Genomic DNA, 13,940 nt, shown 5'->3' on the forward strand with positions numbered 1-13,940 from the left:
TGGGTTTTTTTATATATATAAACTGCCAGTAAATCCAAAAACTATCAAAATGACTTCTATATTCTACCCATTTTGTGGCTGCAGCTTTTTTTTCCAGTCGATTTTAAAAGATAAAGTACAATGTTTCAATTTAACTGACAAATTGGATTTCCCATGCAGTACAGGAGAGCCATGTACCATTTGCAGGACTTCCTCTTCCTGCAGGCAGCCTCCTGCCCAGGCAGCCTGGCCCAGCCTGCTTCAGGTCCTTTCACTAAAACATTGCCATCTATTGGAACCTAGGAAGTTTACCTTTTCCATGGCTACTTTATGGGAAAAAAACCCTCCATTCTAGCAGGCCCCACTCTCTTAACCTCCCAGAAGGCTATTAAGATCCAGCTCTTTACCCAGACACTGGGGTACAGCGGTAGAGCCTGTGGAGAGTTGTTGAGGTACCCTGGGAGGTTGATTGAGGTGCCAGGCTTTTAGTTTTTGTTAATGGTTCTTATGATTTTTATAATTTTATTGTTGTGAACTGCCCAGGGTTGTATTAAAATCGGTAGCCACCAGAGTGGATAAAAATAAAAAAAATCAGATTTTTTTTATTTAAATCGGATTTTTTTTTTTAATTTAAATCGGATTTTTTTTATTTTTATCGAATTTATCTTAATAAAAAACTTTTGGGGTAAAAATCTATCGTAAGACAGTTTTCTATTTAAGATACATAAATAATTTAGTTTATTCAGCATGAAATGGAGCTTAGTTATGTAGCATGAGGCTGTTTATTCTGCAACACTGGGACTATCGGTGAGTCAACAGTGGGTCAAAGGAGTAGCAGAGATGACAGTTGCTCTTTAAAAATTATGATTTAAATCGAGTTGATTTAAATCAAGCCTTTTTACTAGTGATTTAAATCATGATTTAAATTGTGATTTAAATCAACTCAATTTAAATCAAATCCACCCTGGTAGCCACACAGATCTTATAAATAACAGAGTACTAGTTGCTTTGTTAAGGAATAAAGGTTGAAAGCCCTGCTAAACACCCACACACATACATGCTTATAGTCCACAATATATATATTTCATCTATATATAGTCTACTTCAAACAAACAGTTTATGAGTGAGGAGATGGAACGTGAACATTTCAAAATCTACCACATTCCACTATGTTCTAATTAATGGGGAGGACAGAGTTTAAACTGTTTCAATATCCCCTCTCACTTCATTTCAGAAACCATCAGATGCAAAAGCAATGACTGCTTGTTGCAGGCAAGATGCAGTTTCTGTATAAATGACTTGTCAGAAGCTGCTAGTGGATCCTGTAGGCATAGCTGTTTTATTCATTTAATTAAATGTGATTTCATTTACAGGCCACTTGGTTCCATCCCAATTCTGGGTGGTGTAGAACATAAGACAATTAAAAAATGAATAATACAAAGCTCCCACCAAACAAATATCCGGAGAGAAAAAAATACTAACATCACAAAAACAAACTTCCCACAAGGGATAGCCCAAGGCCTGGGGAAGGATGGGGATGAGGAGGAGCCTGCTCAAGCTCAACCATGTAAAAATATGGACAATTAATTTTAAATGGAAACTTCTGGGCAGAAATAGTTTACCATGGGACTTTCCCCCCTTTGGTTGGAATCTCAAGATTACAGTTTTGAATTAATTAACTAATATTTGTTTGCATGTCCAATGTGAAATATTGTCAGAAAATCTGAGCAAAGTAAACTACCCAGTCTTTGTTTTGAAATAACAGTATAACTCTTTATATCTTTGTATGCAGAAATAAAGTAACAGTGCTTTGCACACTGCCTATATTGTCGGATTATGCTTTAAAATGCTTTACAAGATGGGTTTTTTAAAAAGGTGTTTTGATTGGAAGGTTACTCCATTTAAAATAACAGTAAAATATTACTGGAGAAAAGGATTTCTTTGGAAAGCTTTCACTTCAAATACTATTAAATCCTTTTATAGGAGATCTTTGGCCTTGAATATATCACTGTCAGACCTAATTTCCATATTGTGCCTCCTAAAATGTAGGGCATGTCTCTGTGTTAATAGTAGACAAGCTGTCATCTTCTTGAACCCTATTGTTTCACAATTCTCAATCTCCAAAGATTGTGCCACTAAAATTCAGTGGAAAAATACCAGACTGGGAGCACACTATTATTTGCCAATTTTTAAAAACGACGTATATATGCCTTTGGAGAAGCCTGAAATGTTAATTGGAAAAAAAAAAACAACCTGGGAATATGTTGGGCCTTCTTTTATGTTTGATGCAAAAAATAACAATAAATAAAACAATAAGAAATCAACTTTTTTTCCCATTCAAAATTACTTAATTTAGCAAGGATTTTCTTTCTAGCAAATTCATGCATAATGGTTGCCAATGGGTAAAATATTTGTCACAACTCTGCATTTCGTAAAGACTATGTTAATAAGATTCTATTCTGTATCTCTTTCGTTATAACCTGTTGTATGGAATAGCAAAAAGTGAAAACCTTACAGTAGAATCAGAATTTAGCCTATTCGGCCTGCTTTGTGTTATAAGATATTTTTCCAATGTATTTGATTTGAATGTATTTGAATTAATATACAATTTTCTGATATGTATTTGAGCTAAAATTCTTGATTAGAGAATAATAAAATGCACTTTGGGTGAATGAAATGTATTACCCAAATTAAAGATTCTATTTAGTTGTTGTTTTATAGGAATATTAGAAAGTGCTTTGAGCTGATTTTGAATCAGTTGGTTTAGATTTCCTTAAATAATACTGTGGTTGTCTAATATATTAACAAAGTGGAGACTATAAAATGCAGCCTGCTTTATATTCCATTTTGCAACTATGACATTAGAATGCTGAGTATGCAATCTTACTAATAATGCACATAGCAAGACCTCAAATCATTGTGTCTGATATAATAGAGGAACCAAATCCATCTTCTCTGCAGTCACAGTTTAGATTGTAATAGCATCTAGAAAAACCTCAAAAAGAATTTAAGCAGTGAAGTACTGACCTAAATCTTCTCCCCTTTTTAAATGTAATTTTTAAAAAAATTTTAAATGTAAATTTTAATTTGTTTTAAATTATGGGGTATTTTAAATTCAGCCAAATTATTTAATTCGTTTTTAATTCATTTTAAATTTTTTGTATTTATGTGTTTTATCTCGTGGCTGTTCACCGCCCTGAGTCCTTCAGGAGAAGGGCGGTATAGAAATTTAATAAAATAAATAAAAATAAATAAGTACAGCCCTATTAGACATGCTGACATGTGGGAGTTTTTGTGGAATTCAAAGCAATATTTCCCTTGGCATTATCAACTTTGTAGCTATTTCACTTTTCTGTCCACTGTTTGCTAATTTGTTTTCTGATCTATTAGGATTTAATCTACCTGGTTTCCCAGCCAGTACCAACATTTGCCCATGTTAATGGCTAGTCGATTCAGAATCATGATCACTGCTTCTGTTCATTTGTCATAAAAACTATAATATTGGTAGCCACCATATCAGCCACTATATCAGCATGGTGTCCTAGTGATGTATGTGCCCTGTGTGTAGTTCTATCTTGCTTGGCTATACATTGTGATAAAGTCATTCAATAAAACATCTACTTTTCTGCCAAGTGAAACTGATTCTTACTTGATTCGTGGTATTTTAAAGCTACTTTTTACCTAATAGTTACCAATATATTTTCTGTTGTTCTGAACTGCTCAGAAGACATACAGGTAGTCCTCGACTTTAACAGTTCATTTAGTGACTGTTCAAAGTGATAAATGCACTGGAAAATGTGACTTTGTACAGTTAGGATCTTTGCCGCATCCCCATGATCATGTGATCAAAATTCAGATGCTTGGCAGCTGGTTCATATTTATGACTGTTGCTGTGTCCCAAGCTCATGCGATCCCCTTTTGCAACCTTCTGACAAGCAAAGCCAACGGGGAAGCCAGATTTCACTTAACGACTGGCTTACTAATTTATTAACTGAGGCGATTCACTTAATAACTCTGGCAAGAAAGGTCGTAAAATGAAGCAAAACTGACTTAACAAATGTTTCACTTAACAACAGAAATGTTGGGCTTAATTGTGGTCGTAAGTCAAGGACTACCTATAGTTATTGTCCTTAAAAGGTCCAGCTAAAATTTCCAGCCTGTCACCTCAATGTTTTTTCCAAATGTATCCTGGTCACTACAAGTTCTAAGGGCCAAATAACTGTGTCTACTGCAGATGGAAGGTCATTCTATGAGAGCAGTTTTTCTTCATAACCTTGGGCTACCAACATTTTTTAAACAATCGTCTAACCTCAGTCTTCTAACATTTATTTATTGCTAAACATGGATCCCCATTCCAGAAGCTTGAAGCATTTGATAGTTTCCCTTCCCACATGTGACAATCAGAGACTACAGTGAAAAATTGGTTACTTAATTGAGTTTTTCTAGTATTGCCTGTCTTCTATCTTTATTTGGTATCAGATGACATCAGTTCTCTCAAACATAGCAAATCATTGTGTCAGAAACTGACACAAAGCTGAAACTGAGATTATTAGAAACCACTTCTAGGATATCTGGGAAGTGAAAGACTTTGCTCAAAATCTATAGTCTCAGGAAAGTTCCAAATAAGGCTTTGTGTATACAATAAACCCAAAGTTATGAGTTCAGAAATTATCAGTTGAACCTCAGATATAGGTGATAATCTTTTTTTCCCCTTTAACAAAGGAGTCTTCTACTCACAAAAGGTTCTTGCAGGGCCAGAAGGACAGTCAATTGGAAAAAAATAAATTTGATATATAATTATTCTAACCATTCCAGTTTGACATACTTTTAAGTATTAACATGGTAATAATTTTGTGAAATAATGCAGTTCCTGGAAACATTTTCCATGAAATTCTTCATTTTGTATTTTTTCCAGGTCATATATTAATAATAACCATATTGTCATAATGAAAACCTTGTATGTGCAAGCAATAAATTTAATACCTTTAAAACACCACAGATCAATTCTGAGTTAGAAGATTGCTCAAACCTTTCTATGCTTCGGTAACTAATCTCTCAACCTGAATACTTCCCATGTGACTTTCAGTTATTTTTAAATAAATGCAATTTTAAAATTCCTATAATATGCAGATAGCTTTCTTATATGGACCATTTGGAAGACTATTTTGGCAAGGAAGCCATTTCACTGTTTGGAAAATATCTCTCCTCTTTTCCTTACAGTTTGATATTTTCAGTATGTTGGGACAATTCCAGCTAGCGCTGCTTCCTGAAAATTTACTGGCAGTGTAACAGACCCTCCTCTGGAGAGGGAAGAAAAAATAGAGTGCTGTTTCAGCTTGAATGAAAAGGCTTCCTTTATTCAAATAAATTTTTTAAACATAGGGCTAAATTCATAAATCTCTAAGTACTTGCTTCCTGTGAATAATATATAATACAAAAATATAAAATTCTTTCCAGTTCTAATACAAACAATATTTTGAAATGTGGCTGCATTATAAGTGACAGTTTCCATTTGTTCAGATGGCAAATGCAGTTCCACGATATTCATTTTTTTTTTGTATATTGCAAGAAAAAAAATTAAATAATAGCATCTGAACTGGTAGTTGGTTAGAGTAAAAAATGGGCACTGTAGACAAATCTTCAAAATGTTGTTGCAGTAGAATAGCTGTGAGGAATGCAATTTTTTTGGGTTACTATTATCAGGAGAAGGTATTATCAGGAGAAGGTTATGATTATGAGGAGGAGGAGAATTGCTATTGCAGTGTTTTTAAACAAACTAAGATGTAAACAAATCAGCAGAATTATTATCAGAAGATTCTCAAAGCTCAAATGACAAAAAGCTGAGATGTCCCACATAAACATTCCAGAACTTGCTTAAAATGCATACCTATCTCATTTAGGAGTTGATGTTGACAATAGTTTCTTGGGTAAAGCAATAACTTCATTGATAATATTACCATAAAAAGGACTCAAGAATGTTTATCTGACCCCCTGCCCCCATCCTCCACAGAATCACTGTTATATACTAGTGCCTCTTTGCAGGTGATATCTTGCTCAAGAGTATCTAATATTATTGAGAGTTAAGTAGTACCAGAAAAGACACTCTCATGACCTCCTGGTAGAGGTCATCTACCAGGAGAACCAAAACCATTCCATTTCTGTCCCAGTCTGAATCCTGACTGAACCAAGATTAAGTTTCTTCTAAGGCTTTCTGCAGCTGAAGTCCAGGGAAGACCAGTGTAAAAAAGAGCATGCCGATACCTCAAAAGCTTTATGACACATGTTTACTCCCCTTAAACCTGGGATGTACCACATGTAATTCTTCCATAATTTCCTGTGCAATAGACAACTCCAAATTGCGATAATAGCCAGCTGCCTTTCCTTATAACAAAAAGAAATAAAACATTTTCTGCCCTGCCCTAGAAAATGGCATATAAAGCATCAGTTTGCAAAGTTTTAGCTATTGATTAAATGTAATTATTTTTATTTTAAAGGTATATTACAGTTACATTCTGTTCCCATTTGCTACTTGCTTCGTCCTTGCCCCTTTAGGTGACCTAGAGTCTAACTGAGAGAATGCCAACCCGGAGGGAAAAAAATGCCCACTTCTGGTTTAAATGATTAAGCAAAGAATCTTGGTTAATTTGTAAGGCTTTGTGGTTTGCAAATGTTTCATTCTTAAAAGAACAGTTAAATAGAATGGATTTACTTTAGAATGAAAGTTAATGATAACTAGCGTTTTGGTGGAAAAAGCTATCCTAATTATTCCTCTCATTCTCATTCTCTCTCTCTTGTTCTCTCTCCCTCCCTCCCTCCCTCCCTCTCTCTCTCTCAAACACACACTGACTTACTGACTTTTGTTTCTTTTCTGCTTCCGGTTTTAAATATCTTTATGTTCTTGGGTTTGGTCATAATAGCAGCTTAACAAAGTGTCAATCAACATAGATTGCTGTTGTATCTATAAAATACAAAATGTTGTATCTATAAAATGAATTAAAAAATAAAATACATACAAAAATGTATGTATTTTGGTGGCATCTTTATATTGAATATCAACTTGTTTGTGCCTTTTTATTCAAAATCGATTATATGGAATAATTATTGTCTGGTGCTTTTCTTCTTACTTGTCGGAGTCAGAATTTGCCTCTTGAATCCAATTCTACATGATATTTGCATTACACCTTTTCCCTTAGATTGTATCATTTCAACCAGGAAATTTTTAGAAATTGAATCCATTCTCTTTCTCTCACTGACAGAACTTTATGCATTGGTACATTAGTTAAAATCAAAAGTCCATCTTTTTGCCGATGTTTTTCTTTAACATGTTCCTATGAAGCCTGCCTTTATAATTTGCAATTTGGCATCTCACAGATGTACTGTACCAGAAAAAGGGGACCATTGTAATGGTGCCATTCTTGACATGGTCGATGGGGTGGGTCTTGGCAGCATCCAGGCAGCAGAAGACTCCCTTCAGGAGCTTGGCTTCAACATAAAAGCTCTTCCATCCTAACTAAAAGGGCAAGAAACAATAAATGGTATTCATACACATAGGAGTACAGTCTGCTGAGAAAATTCAATGTTATAAGCTCCCACCAATATTTAACAGAGGCAGCCTTTTTCCTACTGCCTCTTAATACAAAATGTAGTATGCCTATGTGATCGAATTATGAACTGTAATTAGTTCCTACTGTTCATTTCTAAGATAAATAATTTGGCACAAATAGTACCAAAGACAATCATGCATAACTGAAGTGTATTGTAAGAGATCTGTACACCAGTGTAGGAAAGCAGCACATTGGCATGAAGCTAAGTTAACGCCTCTTTCTTTTTCTAATTGGGATTTCCTAAATTACAGAGAATTGTTTTTTATTTAATGTACTATATCTGGCAAAATATGCTTTTGATTAGGAGCTGCCCAGATTTGATTATAAGATGGCTAGCTATATAAATGTTTTAAATGTTATTTTATTTTATTTGCCCTTGGTTGGGGTATGTTTGGCATACTGGAGGTAGTTAAGCGACTGAGATAAGACCCCACTTCCTTCCCGTGTGCATCTGCCATCTTTGTTAATTTTAAATGAGTTTTAGTGTCAGTATTTATTGTTTAAAAGTTTTATTGTTTTATCTTGTTGCTTTTATTGATTATAAGCCACCTAGAAGTGCCTTTAAGAAAGAGCGGCAGCATACAAGTTAATACATAAATAAAAACTATACTAATTAAATTTAAGAAACACAGCCGGTCATGATTTCTGTTTCATATGTAGCATTCAAACAAGGAATTGTCAAACAGAGAGTGCATCATGGTTAATTAATTCTTCTACTTAAAAGTGGGAAGGTGGAAGATATTTAACTTCTTGTGGAAATTAATCCACATGGATTGTTCGTTTGTTTGGGTCAGGGGTCACGTGTTATATTTGTCCCACATCCCTAAAGTGTCCATCTTATGTTGAAGTTGAAACAAGATGAGGCTAGCAAGAAAAAAATGGATGTGACAAAATAGATAAGACTTCAAACTCTCAGAAACATTAATATTATTTAGTTCTGTCTCATTGTACTGGATCTCAGAGGCCTATGAGTAGTTGATGTACTCTGATGCTTCATATTCAGCATGGCAGTTCTATTAAAATTACAATGAAATAGCAGCTTATTAATAGATATCTGGCATACAACACAAAAAAAGTGAGATTCTTCACGATGAACCTATTAATCCTATGAGGTAAATGTGTGGGAAATTGTAGAATGCTAGAACAGAGAAAACACTTCTGCACCTTGAATAAAAACAGATTCTTCTGGATTAAAATAAAATTGTCCACCTCCAATAGCATCCATTCAAATATATCCACTTAAAGCCAACTATGAAAGCAATGAGTGCTAGCCCGCATTTTACATCTAAATTACATAGTTAACTGAAATAACAATTAAGTAGACCACCATTTCCATAGTATGGTTCTTGAAGGAACATTTTTTAATTGGATATATCTGAAGAATCTTTGAACAAACGTAGAAGCAATTTTTGAAAGTTCAATCTCTAACTTTGTTTAGACAAATGAAAGGATAATTCCCACCCCTTAGCTCCAAATCATAATGGTGTCCTTTCAAAACCTCTCTTTGGCTTTTGCCACTTCTTTAAAACTTCAGTCTATATCTAGTTAATATTTAGTTATTCTCTCGCTTTAGAAATTAACATTGGCTATTAAATGTTAATGAAATCTAAATAAAAAAGATGATAATGCTTACAGATTGATATCTGGTAACTGCATTCATGCCATATTCTTGATAGCATTACAGGAATGGTTTGTCATAGTTATATTCCAGAGAATTTTTGGGACTTCCCTGTCTAACTACTAATAGTCATTAAATTCCCAGATGTTTCCCATCCAAGTATTTACTGGAGAGATTCTGCTTAGTTTATGAGTTCAGCCAAGGTCAGTTTATGTCTGGCCTCCCAGGTAAGCAAGACAGGAAACATGGCCAGATGAGCTAATTCTACTTTATGTTAAGGCTACATTAACAGAATCGTGAAAGTCTAGATCTCTCACAGTCACTTTTAACAGCTTGATTAATTAGGGAAGGTCCTTTTTAAGTCTCTTCCTGTGACCATTAAGCGTGTGCTAAAATGCAAAAAACAAAAGTGTGCACCCATGATCTAAAGAGAGGTATAGAATCTACAAAAAGTTCAATTACTTTCTGGTGCCCTGGGAACCTGAAATTTGAATAGCTATTTTATTTCCACTTCTCTGCTTTTCTTGCTTTTTATAGAATTTTCTCTGTGCGGGTTCATCACCTATAATGGAGAGGAAAAAAATGTTGTAGTCTGTCTGTCATATTAATGATCACTAATATTGATATTATGATGGGACTCATAGGTCAGCACATTTAGAGGATGCTATTCTCCTACATTTTGCAACATACCATTGTTTGATATAGAAATATTGTGCAGGGAACTGTCACCTTCTTAGAGTACCCAGCAGCAAATATTCTGATCATAATTCTTTCACTTGAAAAAAAAAAGTAACCCTAGACATGGAGTTGCTGAAATTGAAGAATATATAGGGACATGATTAGACATGAACATTTTCTCTAACATGTAATATACACCTATTATAGGGAAGGAATGCAATTTGCAGAAAGTATTTTCCTTCTAACTACTAATACAGTTGGCAGAGAAAATAATCAAACAGAGATTTTTGTTCCAAAATTGAGAGATTTGTGCAAATAAGAACCAACAGCTTTTATGTTTTAATACAGAAGCATATGGGGAATATTCTAGTAATATAAATTTGATTTATTAATCTACGATAAATTTGGGGATAGACACGATGGGATATACAGGGTGTACCAAAGGTCAATTCCCATAAACCAATCAAAATATGATTTTGTTTTATTATTTTTATTAATTTTTTTCAGATGATGTTACTATACTTAGCAATGTTCAAATATACGAATTACTGAGATCTGGAGTTTCCATCCAATTGAATAATCCTCACCTGGATAGCTAATAAATAATTGCTGTGATAAATTATACTAAATGGGGGGGGATATTTAAAGAAGCAACTTCTGATCTTCTTTAGGAAGTTACAGGGAATATTTAATATTATTTTCCCCCTCCAAAATTAGATAACCCTTCCTATACCTTTTTAATCAGTAAATTCAGAAATCACCAGTTCATTTTTAGCCATTTTCAGCAAAAAATCCAGAAAGAATTTCCAATCTTTTATAAAAGTTGTTCCTTCTGTAATCAAATAGGTCAGTTTAGCCATTTCTGCAAGCTGTGGCATCTTCACAGGTTCCATTGGCTATTAAGGTGTTGTCATTTAAATACATTTCATGTTACATCCCCAGAGCAAGGATGGGCAATTTTTTTGCACCTCAGGTCATGTTTCTTTTCAAATTCAGCTATGAAATATGTGGTGATAAGAGCTTTCTGCACCAGATGACCAGTCTGTCAAAGAGACATGCAGTAGTGAGAATAATGTAGTATTTCAATTATCTTGAGATATGCTAGGAATCTAACTGCTGTGGTAGTTTTCCTAGCAATTAAGCTTGGAGCACCTCCCTCTCAGCCCTCTGCTTAATGGAACATTGTTTTAAACTGTGATAAAAATTATCCATTGAAAGTTATCTTTCTGTCAGATAAAGTTGAAAAACAGTCTTCGTAATATTTACAGTTGTCCTGATTCCATTATAATGTATCTTGGCCTCTCTTCAAAGTTTTAAGAAGTCTATCAGTAATAATTTGGTGGTATGAATTATTTCAGATTATTTTTGATGGAAAGGCTCTAAATTTGAAATAGCAAAGTAATGTAAAATACTGTTGATCTGTCCTTATGTTTATGTAACCACTGATATTCAGAGTAGATTTTAGGATACTCATCACAAATGGGGAAACTTATAAATCCTAATATCTTTCTCTGAGGCCAGAGCCTAATTGTGTAGTGAGCATGATACTATATGGCTATCACTACTGTGGATCGTTTCTGATGAAGTAGTGATTATTTGAGAAGATTGTCCCAATTGTTTCTTGACCCATGTCCACAATAGTTCATCTATCTCATAGTAGAACTTCCCTGATCTATTCTGTCCATTACATGTTACAAAATCTGTTTTGGAGGATATTCTAATCTGCAGAAACAGATTTAAGACAGCTATGTAGGGAAATAGGAATTCACTCAGCTAAAAAGATGTTTGGAGGTCATCGGACCATTCAAATTATATTTTATTCTTTTTTACAAATGGTGTGATGTTGTACTATTTAATTATCATTTGAGCTTTATAAGCAAAGCATTATGGTGCCATTGTGTTGCAGTATTCATACCAATTTTATATTCTTTAAAATACCAAAAAGCCTAAAATATTTTCTTTTTTATAATATAATTTCTTATTTTACCTCCATAGACATCAGGCATCCAGAAGAACTCTCTCTTTTAAGAAAGTCCCGCGATTCAAACAAAAAGAAAAAGAAAAAGCTGGATGACCAGTATGAGGACGAAACACTTGAGCTGGAAGGACCACTAATCACACCTGGATCAGGTAGAAACCCCCCCCCCCATAGCATGAGTATGCAGAATATTGTGAAAAGGGCTTGGAGGGGGAAAAAATCCTTTCACATTTACTAGTAGTAATTTTGTTTAGTCACATGATTCCTTGATGGCTATGAGAGAAATGGCATTTCAACCTAAGTATGCATTGGAGAGCTAAATAATATTTAGTAATTACAGTGTTTAATATCCACTTACTCAGTTCTGCAAAGGCAGTAACACTATTTAAATAGTATTTTCACTATTGAGCCTAACTTGTATAGTAATTTAGCATGTATTAGCATCAGTTGCCCCCAGAGATAAGGAGAATCCATGACCTCAATGCCTTCCGTCGTTCCCTTAAAACCCATCTTTTCCAGCAAGCCGGGTTGGCTTAAGAAGAAATTTTTAAATTCTTTTAATCAGTCTGTGATTTCTTAACTTTTGGGCCAAAATTTATATATATTTTTAAATGTTTTTTTTTAATATTTGTATTCTATGTTTTTTATCTTGGCTGTACACCGCCCTGAGTCCTCAGGGAGAAGGGCGGTATATAAATTGGAAATTAAATTAAATTTAAATTAAATAATTGTCTTGAGCTTTATGCTAAGTTTGAGGCAATTTTCTGCATATATTCTAGCTTGTTCCTTGCCAATTTGTTTATTCTGTACTAAATAGGTAGTAACTGAGTTTTAGGTCTGGTGAAGTGCTAGCTTATATGACTATTACTTCTCTACTGCTAGCTTATACTCTATTCTCTTTTACTCCCAGGTAGATCACAGAAAGTTTCAAAACATTCAATTTTATCCTTGTTTGTTATTTAACAACAGAGTGTACAGATTTTTCCCATTTTAAAAATACTGTTGTTCATTGCTTCTTTAATTATGGAATGTATAATTTGCTCTGTGACCTGTTTGTAAAAAAGAGATTAAATAGAAATGTTGAATTTAAGCAAAGTTGGGCAGTTGTAGGGTTTCCAAATATTTTAAGAACAGTTGTGACCGAACCTTATACTAAGATGCTGCTGCACTGAATATGTTTCCAGAACAGATTGAGAGGAATTTAAACTTGCATAAATGAACCCCAGGCCAATGGAGAAAACTGTAGGAGGTTTTCAAATGTGGAGTAAAATAGATTGAAATATGAAGGGAACAAATTCCATACTTGCAGGAACCTCCATAGAAAATGTTTTTTAAGATGCAGTGTTGAAATTCTTTATGGAGGGGAGGGCATGATTGAGCACTGAGTTACCAACTTCAGACTATTGGAGTAGGTCATAAACATACCCAAAGTATGTGCTATTCAGAGCCTTGAATGCCATCAGCACTACGTCAGTTGTAATATACTGCTCTGTGGACAAGACAATGTTGTCTGTTGTGCATTGGCACAGCAATTGTATCTTTTTAATCATCAACATAACAATCATAAAAGCTTTAAGCTTTACCCATCTGCTTTAAGCAGTTCCACCAGATATTAATTTAAAGTTCTTTGAAAACCTCTACCCTGTTTCCCCCAAAATAAGACATCCCCTGATAATAAGCCCAATCGGGCTTTTGAGCGTATGGCAATAAGGCCAAGTGCTTATTTCAGGGTTCAAAAAAAAATATAAAAGACAGGGTCTTATTTTCGGGAAAACACGATACATATACCCTGGGCCTGCAAAAAAAAAAACCCCATCTAATGTATGATGCCATACATTAGAAACAGCTCTTTCTATTGTTGTTGTCAGCAGGAACTGCTGATATTCTTCTGAAGTCTGGCAATGCCAGTCCCAGGAACCCCTGTGGAGAAATGTAACAGATCATTTTACTAAAGCAAACCTGAGTGGAAATTTAATGCCCAAACATCTTTCCTGTCTCCTACTTAAAATGCTAGCCTCCTCTTTTTAAACGGCAACCGGAGATATTATGTGCCAGCAAATGACTTCATGTCAAATGTAACTTT

General features: G+C 34.4%; 1 protein-coding gene across 18 annotated transcripts in view; it reads left to right on the forward strand.

The window, feature by feature from the left end:
* The window catches only part of FERMT2 (FERM domain containing kindlin 2), a 74,672-nt gene that overhangs the window by 22,640 nt on the left and 38,092 nt on the right, over nucleotides 1-13,940 (forward strand). For all 18 annotated transcript variants that reach the window (XM_087881922.1, XM_034433368.3, XM_034433371.3 and 15 more), the window contains exon 4: nucleotides 11,875-12,009. In XM_087881922.1, the coding sequence (XP_087738048.1) occupies nucleotides 11,875-12,009 (135 nt within the window). The remainder of the gene's footprint in view (nucleotides 1-11,874; nucleotides 12,010-13,940) is intronic.

This window comes from Pantherophis guttatus, chromosome 1 (assembly GCF_059756535.1).
Source record: "Pantherophis guttatus breed Tessera chromosome 1, ASM5975653v1, whole genome shotgun sequence".
NCBI lineage: Eukaryota > Metazoa > Chordata > Lepidosauria > Squamata > Colubridae > Pantherophis > Pantherophis guttatus.